Raw genomic sequence first — 14,566 nt, forward strand, 5'->3', positions numbered from 1 at the left:
TATGTGAATAAGTACATAGGTATGTAGACTTTATATCCACATATACATACGTTTCCACACAGATTAAGCCGTCTGCTTCAGATTTGTGATCCACGCACCCTCAATTTTGAACAGTTAAAAATTGTTGATTTTTTAAAAAAATTGTTAAAAGTTGTTGATTTAAGATTTTTAAAAAAAAAAAATTGGCAATTAAGTCAATGAAGATTTTTCGGAACCCCGCCCCCGACCTGCTGCCCCCTCTCTTGGAGCAGGCCCCAAGATTTGCGTCCGGAATTGTGAGAATCTGGAGATTCTGAAAACTGTTCTGGGATTACAGACTTCTGTAAGGCCGAGGACACCCAGCGTGCTTTCCGGAAGGCAGTGGCTTTCCTGGAGAGCTGGCTTCTGAGGAGGACCCGGCTGTGGGCCCCGTGCTCCCGGATGGCTCTTTGGGGCGTGTCTGGTGATGTCAGCCTTTCCGGTAGTACTTTGATCGGTTTACGTTGGATACCTCGTTGGCACCAAATAATGGTTTATTTCCGTTTTTTCTTTAAGTTTGTTTATTTTTTGAGAGAGAGAGAGAGAGAGAGAGAGAGAGAGAGAGAGAGAGAATGCAAGCAGGGAGGGCAGAGAGAGAAGGGCCAGAGGATCTGAAGCAGGCTCTGCTCTGTCGACGCAGCCCGATGCAGGGCCCAAACCCACGAACCGTGAGATCATGACCTGGGCCGGAGTCAGATGCTCACGTGACTGAGCCACCCAGGCGCCCCTGCAGTTTATTTCCTATTCCCCCTGAGAGCACCTGTGTTCAGTCCTGGTGGCTGGAGGCTCCATGTGAGGGTGCTGGATGGAAAGTGGCCGCGGCCGTTACTGAGTGCTTGCTTTGTGCCTGTCCCTGCCCTTCGTACCTCATCTCCTTTAAGCCTCACAGCCGACCCCTGAGGAAGGCACCGTTACTCCTGTATTTAGACAAGGAGACTGGGGAGTGGAGAGGCTAAGTGGCTTTCCCGGGGTCACCCAGCTGGGAGGTGGCAGGGGCAGAGTGGATCCAAGTTCCCTTCAAACACACTGCCTCTTAGACACGTGAGCATGATGGGAAGCCGCGCAGGGCTCCTTAACCCATGGAGTGTGCCGGGTCCGCCCCTGAGATCGGAGGAGGTGGGCAGGGCTGGGGCCCAAGGTTCCGCGTGTCCGACGAGCTCCACGTGATGCCAGGCTACTTTGAGTAGCCAGGCTCCACACCGCTCAGCTTTGCTCTTACCACGCCTGCCTGTGGGTGCAGGGGTTGATCACGTTCTGCCTTTAACCATTTGGGGGTGCGTGGGTGGGCTGGGTCAGCGCTCACAGGCTGGCCGTCCGAAGGACAGGGGGTGGCAGCGCCTGCTTTGCGGGGTGGATGATGAGGATTCGGAGACATGCGTGGAAAGGACTCAAGGCCGGGACTGTGCCCCGCAGGCCGCGGCTGGCCCGTACCCCGGATGTTGCCACCAGAACAGCTTTAAGGACCCGGTGACCTAGGGGCCAGCGTGTCAGAGTCAGGAGATGGAACATTCACCTCTGTTTTCCAGCCCCTCGAACAGTTGAAGGCTCTCACCATGCCGGGTCTGCGTCTCTTCAGGGGCCGGGGGCTGGGAGGGGGTAGCCACTCTCCAGTCAGTCCCAGTGCCTCAGGCCCTCGGCACCCAGATTTCATTACTGGCTCCCATTAGTGCGTGCTGCTAACACAGGATTTGACAGAGGACCCTCCTTAAATCCCATGTCTGTGACAGACTGCTGTGTGACCTCTGGAAAGTTAATCGACCTCTCTGAATTATTTTACTCTTCTGCAAAACGGGAAGAAGAAGACCTGCTCTGCAGGATCAGATCAGTGCAACGATAACGTAATGCGCTCAGCCTGGTGCTGGGCGTCCCCGGGAGGTTTAGCATAAAGTAGCTTTTATGAAACTGTGTTGCCGTATAGGGAGAAAAAAACCCATGTAGCCCTTTGTAGCATTCAGGGATGACAGTATGACTCCTGATGGCAAATGGAGCAGCTTTTAATAAAATACGTTGGTTTTTACCCTTGCCCGTGGGTGATTTGTGCAAATGCCCACGCACCAACACATCTGCCCCACCCCCAGCTCTCTGGTGAACTTTGTCAGCAATGAAAAGTTCAAATGTTTTTTCTATTTGGTGTAGGAGGGTGGGGTAGTCCGGGCCCTACTGTCACGGCTCTTGAACTTTCTTGGGGCTGTGCGTCATGTCTGGCTGACTTCTTTGCTGGTAGACAGGTAAAGCTGCTCCCTGGCGACCCAGAATCTCGAGGGGTTCAAGTACATTCACAGAGTTGTCTGTTACCCAATTTTGTCTGCTTGACTTTCCTCCGGCGTGAATTAACCTGTCTTCCTTTTTTTTTCCCCCTCCCTCTAGATTATTTGCTCTCTAATAACTATGTAAATTCTATCATTGTCCATAAGTTTGACTTTTCCGATGAGGAGATTATGGCATATTATATATCGTTCCTGAAAACACTTTCGTTAAAACTCAACAACCACACCGTCCATTTCTTTTACAACGAGGTAAGTAACTGCCAGAGGGGTGCGTTTGGGTGGAAAGCTAGCTAATCGGAGGGGCACCTTCGGTCCAGGGGGCCTCGTGCCTGTTTACAAAGCGCGTGGGCACTCTCCATTTCCTGGTTTTTCACAGCAACTGTGTTTGACCTTGACAGGCTTAAAAAAAAAAAAAAAAATATATATATATGTATATACATATACACACATATATATGTGTGTGTGTATATACATACATATATATATATATATGTATATATATATAATTTAAAAGTTATCTCTCTGTTTTTAACGTAAAATTCAGTTTGTGCTACTGAGGAACATTGCATTGCAGAAGTGCCTGAAAGTGAACTTGGGATTGAAATGCGGTCAGACCCAGCTTTGCCAATTCCCTGCTGTGTGACCTTAGAGAAGTCTCAGTCCTCTGAGCCTCAGTTTCTTCATCTGAGAAAGGGGATGATGATTTACAGCGAAGGATTTTCCAGGGATCGAATGAAGGGAGATGATGTCTTCGGAGCCCCTAGTATGTACCTAGCTCCTTAAAATCAGAGCTCACACTATTCTTCACAAGCGAATGTCCCTGGTATTCCTTGGGATCATTACTAGCAATTTTGAAAAATAAATTGTTGCCGTTTTCCAATCAAAAGGAGCTTGATAAGGTCAGTTCATCTCATACCAGAAGGTACGGATGCTGGCCGTCCTGGGTCTGATCCATCTTGTGGCACGATCACTTCACTGAGGACCCGGGCTTTCTCCCCTTCCTGCTCTGTTGACCGCACAGTTGGCATCTGTCCTCAGGCATGACCCCTCATGGTCTCAGGATGGCTGCAGCAGCTCCAAACATCACATACTCACATGCCGCTGCCCAGAAGCCTGAAGAGATCACTTATTTCCCTTCTTGTGTTCCTTTCTAACTTTCAAAAGCTTCTTTCCCAGAAGCGCCCCCCTCCCCTCCCCACCCAGCAGACTTCCTCTTGTGCCTTCTCGGTCACAGTCATGTCACGTTTCTCTTGCGGTGCATCGGAATTTGGGAGCCACCTGGCGGGACAGCTTGGCTTGGTCTTTCACGAAGGTAGTCACGTGAAGGCTGGATGGGTTTGGGAGAGCTGCTTCCAGGGTGGCTCACTCAACGTGGCTGACCGCGGGTGGGAGGCCTCGGCTACATGGGCTTCTCCAGCGGCTGCTTGAGTGACGTCACGGCACGGCAGCTGGTTCTCCCCGGAACGAACGATCCAGGAGACCAAGACGAGCTGTAATGCCTTTTATGACCCAGCCTCAGAGGCCACACTCCATCTTTTCCACCGTGTCGTTGAGGCCGCACAGGCCAGGCTTGAGTCCGTGTGGGAGAGGATGTCAGTGTGTGAACACAGGAGGTGAGGATCGTTGGAAATTCCTGGAGGCCAGGTGCTGTTTGCATGGCGGTGTCTTCCTGTTTTTTAGTATATTTATTCTTTTGAGAGAGAGAAAGCCCAGGAGGGGCAGAGAGAGGGAGAGAGAGAATCCCAAGTAGCCTCTGTCCGCGCCGTCAGCCCAGAGCCCAACATGGGGCTTGAACCCACGAAACGCGAGATCATGACCTGGGCCGAAACCGAACGTCGGACGCTTAACCTGCTGAGCCAGCCAGGCGCCCGAATGGCTAGTGTCTTCTGATTGGTGGTCACTTGCACTGCCCCGCCTCTCTTTGCAGTCAGATCATAACTCTCAAACGTACCTTCGGAGTCTGTGCAAACTCCATCCAGCTGTCCCCACATGATGCGGCATCAGCCTGAACCCCGATTTTCCTCGTGTAGTTTAGAAGTGGGGAAGAATTGGCCTCAAAGGGAAGACACACTAGCCGTCAACCGCCAAATGTGTGGCAGTTTGAAAAATTGACATGGTGTGGCCCCGTGTCTGGCAGATAGTAGGTGCTCATTAAATGTGTCCAGAGACACGTGGATGAGATTTGGGTTGTCCTGGCAGCTCTCCCAGGTGGATGAAAATCTACCTGTGAACTTCAGACCAGAGAGAGGGTACCTCCGCTCAGCTGCAGCTGGAATTCTGGACACCAGGGTGGGAGGGCAGGACTCTGGGATTCCTGGACCTGAGCAGCGATGGTTCTGGAAGAACATCCTTCTGGTCACCAGAGGAGCTGCAGGGGCCTTATTTCTGAGGTGGGCTCCCTTTCCTCTTTCACGTGGCCCAGTACTGTAGCCACCACCTGCCACGGATGCAGTTCTGGTGCTCACAGTGGCATCGTCCTCATTTGACAGTTGTCACGTTGCTGTAGGTTGGCTCTTGCTTCTTCCCCACGCTCCCGCCCACCGGTGCCCTCGGAGCATGCTCGGAGCCAAGTGGGAAACCTGGCCAGAAGAGGGGAGCAGAGCCCATCCTGCTTTTCTTAAGGCTCCCGCAGCGGAGTTCCAGGCTTCTGGACGGTTTCGATCCCTTCCCATGATCCCTTTCTCATGCCAGCTGATTCCCGAGACCCTCTTGCTCCTTGCGAACGTGTGTACTTCTAGTATTTCTAGGCAGAGAAATATGTAACAGCCAGAAGAGATTCCGAATGTGAGGAAAACCTCACGCTTGCCTTTTATTCGTGGAAGTGGCATCTGATGGTAGGAGCTAGCATTATGGCTGAGTGCTTGTTGAGGAGGTCCCATGGCGGGCTCTGCTCGTGAAATCCTCACGTTGAATTCCAGCGGCCGGGACGTGGGAATTACTTTCTCCGTGTTAGAGACGGGGAAACAGAGGCTCAGAACTGTTACAGCACCCAGCTGAGAACTGGTAGAACAGGTCACAGGCCCTGGTCTGGCGTTGTTGGACTCCCCCCCATCCCCCCACCCCCTGCTTTTTTTTTAATGTTCTGGGATGGTCTCACCTCCCCGTCCCTTCCCACATTCCCCACCGGGGGTGAACCCCTGGCCTAAGGTTCATGGGAGTCTGATAGGCTTCAGAAAGCTGGGTGGGGGCAGGCCTGCCCTATGGGCTCATAACTCATCTCTGGTACTTTTTTGTTTCAGCACACTAACGACTTTGCCCTGTACACAGAAGCCATCAAATTTTTCAACCACCCCGAAAGCATGGTTAGAATTGCTGTAAGAACCATAACTTTGAATGTCTACAAAGGTAGGCCTTCTTAGGAGCTCACGCCTTGTCTGACTTCTGACTGGGGCTTGCTCCCATGAGTCTGCATTTAAAATCCTCTGGTGGCACGGGGAGCTCCGTTATTACGGCTCGGGTTGCATGTGTCATGCAAGGCTCGTAATCGTGGGACATTTAACTGGCCCCTTGGGTGAATTTTGTGCCACTCTCTTGGTGCATACTCAGTTCTGCATGCTGAAGTCTTAGACCAGATGCACAGTACTAGTGATGTCCTAAGAAAGGCACAGGTGGGACTCCAGCTGCCATGTGATAACTAGAAAAGGCAAAGCTGCCTCTTAAATGTTATATTTACATTTTTATGTCTCCTGCGGTAAGATTTCCATACGGCCCTGGGGCTGTGTTATCTTGAAATAACACTTAAATGAAGCATTTTGTGCTTCATTTTGTGTCACCGACAGCAGGGGGCAATATCGTATTCTCAACTGACTGCAAAGCCCAACAAATTCTCCTCTCTTCAAGATGTGCTTAATGCCCACAACATCCCCTCCAGAGGAGGCCCTTCCTCGGGTTCCTGACCGCATTGGCATAAAGGCCGGTTGGACGCAAGTTTCCTGGCCTGGCACTGCCCGGGGAGGGCACGCCTTCTCTGCGCGACCCGGGGGTTATTTCCCCGGTAGTCACCACACTGGAGCTGGAGCTCCCATTTTCTCAAAGAATAAAGGGCTTTGACCTTCACGAGCATGAGTCATGACGTTATTACTTGAGATGACCCTTACTGGGGTGGGGAAAGGTCCTGAGGGACTCACTCCAGCCTAGTTCTGGGATCGCACTAAATTGGAGAGTGTCTTTAAGAATCCAGTGGGGCCCCACCCAGGGTCGCAAACTGAGGGCCTGAGAGCCGGATCCAGCCCTCAGACATGTTTCGATTGGCTAAGGTATTCCTTGACAAGATGTATAGTTGCCCGTATTTAAACATTGGGAGATCTCGGGTAACTATCTGCATTTCTGACTTGAAAGAGATTTGGCCCTTCTGGGCCCACAGTCCCGCAGAGCAGCTGTGGTGCCAGTGAACCGGGCTCCCCGGTTCACACACTGGGCCTCCCAGCCTCACTCACTGAGTCCCCGGCCCACCCAGCAGGCTTCTGAGTTTGCACCCTGGTCCAAGCCCTGGTTCTGCGGCCCCCTGCTCTCTCTCCTCTCTTGTTCTCTTCCAGCCTGTATCTTTAGACACCTTCTGCCCAGCTCTCTGTTCTCTGAGCAACTGTCTCATCATCCCAGTTCTTAACCCTGTTAACTGTTGTCTGTTTTTTGCCTTTCCTTCAATGACGATTCCCGTGTTCCTTATTCCAGTGTCATGTAAGTTATTAACTTCTGGTTTTCTGCTTTCTTAACTTATCCTTACATGTTAACACAGGAAACTTGCCCGAGAATGGCATAGTTTCATTGTAGCCAAGCTAAATGCATTGCTGAGAAAGTAGGCTTTCTAATTGCACTATTGAAGTTTAGCCCAGTTAATTGTATTAATTATAAAAATAGCATAAGAACTGCCTTGATGAGCATGATTTCATGAATGAATAAGCTAACCATTTTCAAGTATTCCCAGGAAAGACAGAAAAGGTTCAGATGATAGCAGAGAGCTTTTTCATTGTGGTTTTCTTTTCTTTTCTTTTTTTTTTTTTTCAAATCTCCCTAAGTTATTTTTGGTGGCTTGACTTTTTTTTCTTGTTCTTTTGTGAATTTTCTCAGTGGATAACCAGGCCATGCTGCACTATATCCGAGATAAAACTGCTGTTCCTTACTTCTCCAATTTGGTCTGGTTCATCGGGAGCCACGTGATCGAACTCGATAACTGTGTGCAGACCGACGAGGAGTAAGTGACCACCTGGGGGGCTTATCAGGCAGACAGAGTGGTTAGGGGAGATTTCCGTGTTCATTGAGGAAAAGTAAACACTAGAGCAAAGTTCGCCCACCCACGTGTAGGCGGAATGTGAACTTCCATAGGCTGAAAGGTTCCTCGCACCATTCCACTTTTTGTAACGGCGGAATGTTAGAAACAACCCGCAGACCTCCTAGAGGGGAAGAGGACCGGTAAGTTCAACACCCCCATCGATGGGGTGCCAGGCAGCTGGTAAAAAAAGTAAGACGACCCGTCACCTGGTGGGCAAATAAACAAAATGCAGTCCTTGCAGGTGGCGGAGTAGTGCCCGGGAGTAAAAAGGGACAGAGCTCTGGCACGTGCTGCCCCGTGGTTGGACCTCGGGAGCATGAGGCTCAGTGAGAGAAGCCAGATACAAAGGACTGCGTTTTACCTCACCCTGTTTTCTTTCGTTTTATTTATTTTCATTAAAAAAAATTTTTTTTTAATGTTTATTTTTGAGAGAGAAAGCATGTGAGTGGGGGAGGGGCAGAGAGAGAGGGAGACACAGAATCCCAAGCAGGCTCCAGGCTCCGAGCTGTCAGCACAGAGCCCAATGCGGGGCTCGAACTCACAAACCATGAGATCATGACCTGAGCTGGAGTCGGACGCTCAAACGACTGAGCCACCCAGGCGCCCCATATTTTATTTTATTTTTAGAGAGCGAGAGCCCGTGCAGGAGTGGTACACCAGGGAGGGGTAGTGAGAATCTTAAGCAGGCTTTAAGCTCAGCATGGAGCCTGAGGTGGGGCTTGATCTTGCGACCCTGAGATCATGACAGCCGAAATCAAGAGTCGGACACTTGGCTGACTGAGCCACCCAGGCACCCCGTGTGACCCCGTTTAAATGAAATGCGCAGAACAGGCCAGTCTGTAGAGACCGAGGATAGACGAGTGGTTTCCCAGGGCTGGAGGAGCAGACTCGCAAGGGGAAATGGGAGTTCAGGGCTTTTTTGGGAGGGGGGGTTAAAAGTGTTCGAGAGTGGATCGTGAGGATGGTTGGACAGCTGTGTGAATGGTATGCGGATTATAGCTCAGTAAATCTGTTTAAAAACAACAACAACAACAACACACACAGGTTAAGGTGGTGATTTGGGCCCCAGAGCGATGAATACAAGTTCCAGAGCAGGATTTCTCCGTTCCGGCGGCACCACTGATCTTTGGAACTGGGTAACTCTGTGTCCTCGGGGGTCGTCCCGCACAGAGTAGGATATTTAGCGGCCTCCCTAGCCTCCCCCCATCAGATGCCAGGAGCACCCCTTTTCCAGTTGTTTAAGCCAAAAATGTCTCCAGACATTGCCAGATGTGTCCTTTAAGGCAAAATCACCACAAGTGGGCAACCACTGCCCCGGAGGGACAGCTTAGCAGAGAGACCTGGTGAGAGGCACACCTAGGCAGGCTCAGGATGACAGAGGGATCCGGGAAGGAGGGGTGCTGGAGGAGGGGCCCAAAGCCATAGAACCGTAGCTCCCAGACTGGGGAAGTAGTGGTGGATCTGACAGGACATTCGGGAAAACCAGGACCTGTACAGAGATGAAGAGTCACGGATGTGAGTGAAACATAACGTGGCACTTGATTCCAGAAAAGACAAAAAGTCATTCCAGGAAGGAAGTGGACTCCTTGTCCTCTGTGTGGCTCTCCCGTGAATGGTTGTGATGATGTCAGTATCAGTTGTTGGGGCCAGGTGGGCAGGGGGAGGGGGGGGTAGGGAATGCAAAGTGTTCCGTCCTAACAGAAGGCCACCATGTGATATTGAAAATGGCTCAACTTCAAAGTAGAAGACTGCAGATTGTAGAGGTGGAGGAGGTGGGGGGTGGGGCCTATCCACAGAAACAAGTAAAAACACCTGCCTTCTCTGGAGATCAGGCAGGGGTGGGGGAGGCTGGGCTAGGGCTGCTGTTTGTTATTATCAGCTTATCAATACCATTAAACTTTTATTTGTGTCTTATTTTATTTTTTGAGAGAGGGTGCAAGTGAGCAAGGGGGAGAGAGAGAGAGAGAGAGAGAAAGAAAGAGAGAGAGAAGCAGGGCTCGAGCTCATCCACTGTGGGACCCAAACTCACGAACCGTGTCGTCATGACCTGAGCCAAAGTCAGAGGCTTAACGATTGAGCCACCCAGGCGCCCAATACCGTTGAACTTTAAAAACCCATCTGCATGTACTTTTCAAACTAAAGGTTTAAGACATGAAGTACATCAACTCTTCTGCTAAAGAAAAATTCCCACAGCATCTTTTTAAATGGGGGAAAAGGTTGCGAAACATTGTGAATAAGTATTGTGGGTCTCAGCTGGGTGGTGGGTTCATAGGTAATTATAGTACTATTAGGCTTACAGGGTGTATTTGCTATAAATATTCGGGATGTATCTTGTTAAAGTATGCTACGGAATAATTATTAAAGGTTACACAGAAGAAAAATTGATCGTATTATTATTTTTCTTTTTAAAGCACGTTATGTGGCTTGATGGATAGATATTTAACACACGCCTTTTAGATGTGACTCTACGGAGGCATAGACACAGGGAAACCAGACTGTAGGGTCCCTCATTGACAAGTCCCCAAATGTCTTCTGTTAGTGGCGGGACTACAGGAGACCTTCACGTCTTTTTGCTTCTATTTTCTTCTTTAATTTCAAGCCTTCTGAAATGGTGGTCGTAATTACGATACAAACAAAATGACTTACCCCAGCCCCGCTGCCCCTTGCCACAGATGCCAGTTTGGAGGGAGTGTAGGTGTGCCGACTAGCTCTTTTAGGGGTTCTGTCCTTGGCCCGCGTGCGGCTGACAACCTGAGAGGCCCGAGCAGTGTGCTTGTTGCTTTACTGAAAGGAGACAGAGACCTCTGGGGGCCTGGGGCTGGGGTGTCCCATCCCTGCGCTGTGCCCCATGTGTAGCCAGGGCCAGGGGGGTTGGATGTGGCCGCCGAGGCCTGCTTTTCTCCCTGGAACCCCTCGGGAGCATTTTCGTCATCCGGGATTTATTGCCGCATTAATACAGCTTATCTTGGGAGGCAGGGGGTCTTGCCACATTGAGTAGTGGTTGCTCTTGTGGAATGGCTTGCTAAGGGAGCTGGGTTTTGCTTTATTTACCCATTTTGTTTTGGGTGGTGGTGGTGGGCGAGTTGTAGGGAGGCCCCCAGAGGGTGGGGGCGTCCCAGGAGTCCCCTGAAATCGATCGTGGTGCACCTGCCCACTTTCACTTCGTGCATGCCGCTGGGAGGGCCGCTGTAAGTGGCTCTTGAGCCTTTGTTTGTTGTATGAATATTTGTTGTGCGAATGAAGCACCCCCAGTGACCTCCACGGGCTCTGTGCTTCGGCTTCCCGGCTAAGGCTGTCGTCTTTCCTGGCAGGCACCGGAATCGGGGGAAACTGAGCGACCTGGTGGCCGAGCACCTGGACCACCTGCACTATCTCAATGACATCCTGATCATCAACTGTGAGTTCCTCAATGACGTGCTCACGGACCACCTGCTGAACAGGCTCTTCGTGCCCCTCTATGTGTACTCGCTGGAGAACCAGGACAAGGTAGGTCTGGGCGCCTGGCCCCGCCGTGCCTGTGGGCTGTGGGCTGTCTTCAGAAGGGGGAGGAACGGTCACCTTGAACAGGACCAAGCTTTGCCAGCCACCAAGGCTTTGAGCCCGAGGGAGATTCCTTTCAAAGCGTCCTGGTTTTCTTTTCCTTTCCTTTTATTTCCTGGGGGTGGGCCGGTTAAGGTGGAGAGAGAGGGGTGCAGGGGAGTGTGTTTGGGGGTGGGCGTTGGCTGTAAAAGTGAATGAGAAGAGAACACTGACACGAGAAGGAAACAGGAAACCTCTATGAATTTAGATTTTTGGTTTCTGTTCATCCTTCTCTTGGGGTGTTCTAAAGCCTGGTAACTTTTCCTGAGGGTCGCCAGAGCTCACTGATCTGCAGAAGACCCAGCCAGCCCCAGCACTTGCACATGATGGGTGGGAGGTGAGGGAGCGCCCTTAGGGAAACAGCCCAGAGCAGGGACTGCCCGCAGTTAGGCTCAGAATCCGGTGTGAGTGTTGACAGGCACGTCCTCCGGGGCCCTCTCTCCGTCTCAGGGATTCTGGCTCAGAGGGTCTGCAGTGCACCGGCAGTCTGCATCGTGAACCTGTCTGCCACGTGGCTCTGAGCTGGTGGCTCTTGGGTCCCACCGTGAGGAGTTCTGCCCCGTCCTTCCCAGATTTCAGGGGCAGAGGCCTCCACAGGAGGCAGGATGGAGTCGGCTGGTTACTCTGCGGGGGCTCCAGCCTCCGCACATGTGCCTCCAGGGCTTGGAGCTTTCTTCTTGGAGGTGGAACATGGAGATTCTTCCTAAGAACAAATAAATAAAAAAAAATTGCAGCCCTAACTAGATCCGTCAGAGGCTGTGCGGGGGCGGGGGCGGGGGTGGCAGAGAGAAAGCACGGGACTTGGAGTTTGCAGACCTGGGCTCAAATTCTGCTTCTTCCCTTTGCTCACTCTGTGACCTTGGACAAGGCAGCTGACCTCCCCCTCCCACCCCATCCCCCGCCCCCCGAGCAAAACGAGGGTCCTGAAGGTACTCACAGGGTCGATGCGGGATGGAGCACAGTGAAGTTCAGTTACCAACGCGGGGTTTTTCCTAAGCCAGAGTGCCCCGACGCCTCCCTGCCCCATTTTGAACCCTCTTCCTGAGAGCAGGCCTCCGGAGTTCCGTCCTGCCAGCCAGCCACTCTGTGCCCCAGCTGGGGGAAATTAACATTCCTGGTAATTTAAGGGGCTCGTTTTTCTCCTGGACCCAGGCTCTAGTCCGTGACTAATGGTGAAGGACTTCTCAGGTAGAAAAATAGAGGCCTTGAGACGGTGTCGGATGGGATCAGGTTGCGAATTTATTTTGCAGAGTGGACTTCTGGCCGGTACCGGGAAAGAGCAGCCTTAGGGTCACAGAGGAAGTGGGGGACGGGGCGCCTCTCCTTCAGACAGATGGCTTTTGGCTTCATGTCTTTTGTGCTGCTCACGTGTGTGACCAGGATCTCTCTCTCTCTCTCTCTCTCTCTCTCTCTCTCTCTCTCTCTTTCTGCCTGACCTTCCCTAGGGAGGAGAACGCCCGAAAATCAGCCTGCCGGTTTCTCTCTATCTCCTGTCGCAGGTATGTGTCATCATTTGTCTGTGTCCCCAACCACATTTGGGAGTCCTTTGGAGGACCGGGCCATGTCACCCTGTCTTCTCTCTGTGTCCCGTCTTGAAATAAAACAATAAAAGGAAGGGCGGGGGGTGGTTCTACTTTTCAGACGCTGAGTAGAGGTGCTGCTCTCTCCTTCATGGTAATAGATGGAAATTGAAAGGAAAATGGAAAGTAAATCAAACCTGGCCCTTACGTACTTGGTTTTTACCATGGGGACTGAGGTTTCCACACAACCAAGGGGCGTTCGGAATACTCTGGAAATGTGGACGGCATGGGTGTTACTCATGGCGTTTTGAAATAAACCCAAACTGCAAGACCCAGTGCGTGTATCTCTCTGCAGCAACCTCCGTTGAACGGATTTCCACTAACGAGGCTGTTTTCAAAGGCTTTTGTCGTGGTTGTACTTCCCAGATTACCTTCTGGAAGGTATCTTGTAGCAGCCTCCGTTCCCAGATTTGTGTCTTGAGCCAATTTGTCTGCTCCCCCTCCTTAAACAAGTGTGTTTCCTTCTCGTAATTATGTAATATTTACAAGAAGGGAAAAACTCCATGGTGACCCAGTTACATAACTTTAAAAATATTTTTATTACAAGCAGTCCAGACTTTCAGGCCATCTCATTAGACTGTCAAATAGTCAAAACGTTTGACCAGAGCTCTGTTCCCACTTCTGCAATGGCACAGGTATTTATTTGCTTTGCTGAGAGAAAGTCCTTCTAACTTGGTCCCTGGGCCGTTTGGAGGTGGAGGACTGAGAAGAGAGAGAGAGAGAGAGAGAGAGAGAGAGAGAGAGAGGCGCAGCCGCAGCCTCCCCGTGGAGGCTAAGCCAGTTGGGGTCCGTGCGTGGCCTGCCCCTTTCTCCCTCACAGAGTCTTGTCCCGGGGGCTTTGTGCTCCGAGCCCTGTGCTGGTGCCCTCTCCTTCTGAATGCCTCTCCGTGCAGTGCAGCTGGGTGCAAACCCCCGCCTCTCCTGGCACCTTCCTCTGCTGCCTCATTACAAATCTGCCCGAATCTCCTGCTTGGCGTTCTGGGAGTCTGGCAGGACCTGAGCAGAGAGACGCTCAGCCCCGGGAATCCCATAGAAGGCGCTCCCAGGACCCTCTAGCTGTGGGAGCGTTGCACAGGCAGAGTCCCTGTGAGGAGTGTGGGGTGAGCGCTCGCCCTTTCTCAGAGAGCCCCTTACCTCCTCTTTTCTGAGCGAGGGCCTAGCAGCTCAGGCACCAAATTACTCGTTTGAGTAGCTCACAGAAAGCAGACTTGTGAGCCGGTGCTCCAGGGCCCGTTCTCCCTGTTCCTTCCGTGGAGCTTTTCAATGTTGTCGCCCAAAATGCACGAGAGCCTCCAATGGGGGGTAAATGCCATGTCCCTGATCCCTACGTCAGAGCATCCTTATGTGTGATTTGACAGACAAAGCTACAAAACCAAGAAAATTCGCATTGACGACATTAATTTAGTGTGGCCGGGGATGCTGTCCTTCAAGAAGTTTCCCTCTTACCTCTTACCCCTGTCCCCTGATCCTGCTTCTCAGACACAGCAGCATTTCAGCGTTTGGCTTTGCTGGGTTTTTTGTTTTTTGTTTTTTAATTATTTGTTTTTTAAACACTGCTTATTTTTTATTTTTTAATTAAAATTTTTTTATTTTGGGAAAGGAAGAGAGCACGTGCACACGTGTGTGCGAGTGGGGGAGGGGCAGGGAGAGAGAGGAAAAGAGAGAGAATTCCAAGCAGGCTGCCAGCTGTCGGCACAGAGCCAGACTCGAGGCTCGATGTCGCGAGCCATGAGATCATGACCGGAGCTGAAATCAAGAGTCACGTGCTTAACCGACTTAGCCACCCAGGAGCCCCTAAACAATGTTTTTTTTTTTGGTCTTTTAACAGATTTTTTTTTTTTAAGTTAAAAAGT

The 14,566-nt window shown here is 51.2% G+C and overlaps 1 protein-coding gene across 12 annotated transcripts in view; it reads left to right on the top strand.

The window, feature by feature from the left end:
- The window catches only part of CLEC16A (C-type lectin domain containing 16A), a 203,511-nt gene that overhangs the window by 20,205 nt on the left and 168,740 nt on the right, over positions 1–14,566 (top strand). For 11 of the 12 annotated variants that reach the window (XR_003965687.2, XR_003965689.2, XR_003965688.2 and 8 more), the window contains exons 4-8: positions 2,386–2,534; positions 5,525–5,630; positions 7,353–7,476; positions 10,866–11,040; positions 12,579–12,632. Coding sequence is in view for 9 of the 12 variants with exons in the window: in XM_030301390.2 (XP_030157250.1) it covers positions 2,386–2,534; positions 5,525–5,630; positions 7,353–7,476; positions 10,866–11,040; positions 12,579–12,632 (608 nt within the window). In the remaining 3 variants the exon portion in view is untranslated. The remainder of the gene's footprint in view (positions 1–2,385; positions 2,535–5,524; positions 5,631–7,352; positions 7,477–10,865; positions 11,041–12,578; positions 12,633–14,566) is intronic. The other variant, XM_030301385.2, reaches the window with a different exon arrangement.

The sequence above is a fragment of the Lynx canadensis genome, chromosome E3, assembly GCF_007474595.2.
Source record: "Lynx canadensis isolate LIC74 chromosome E3, mLynCan4.pri.v2, whole genome shotgun sequence".
Classification (NCBI taxonomy): domain Eukaryota; kingdom Metazoa; phylum Chordata; class Mammalia; order Carnivora; family Felidae; genus Lynx; species Lynx canadensis.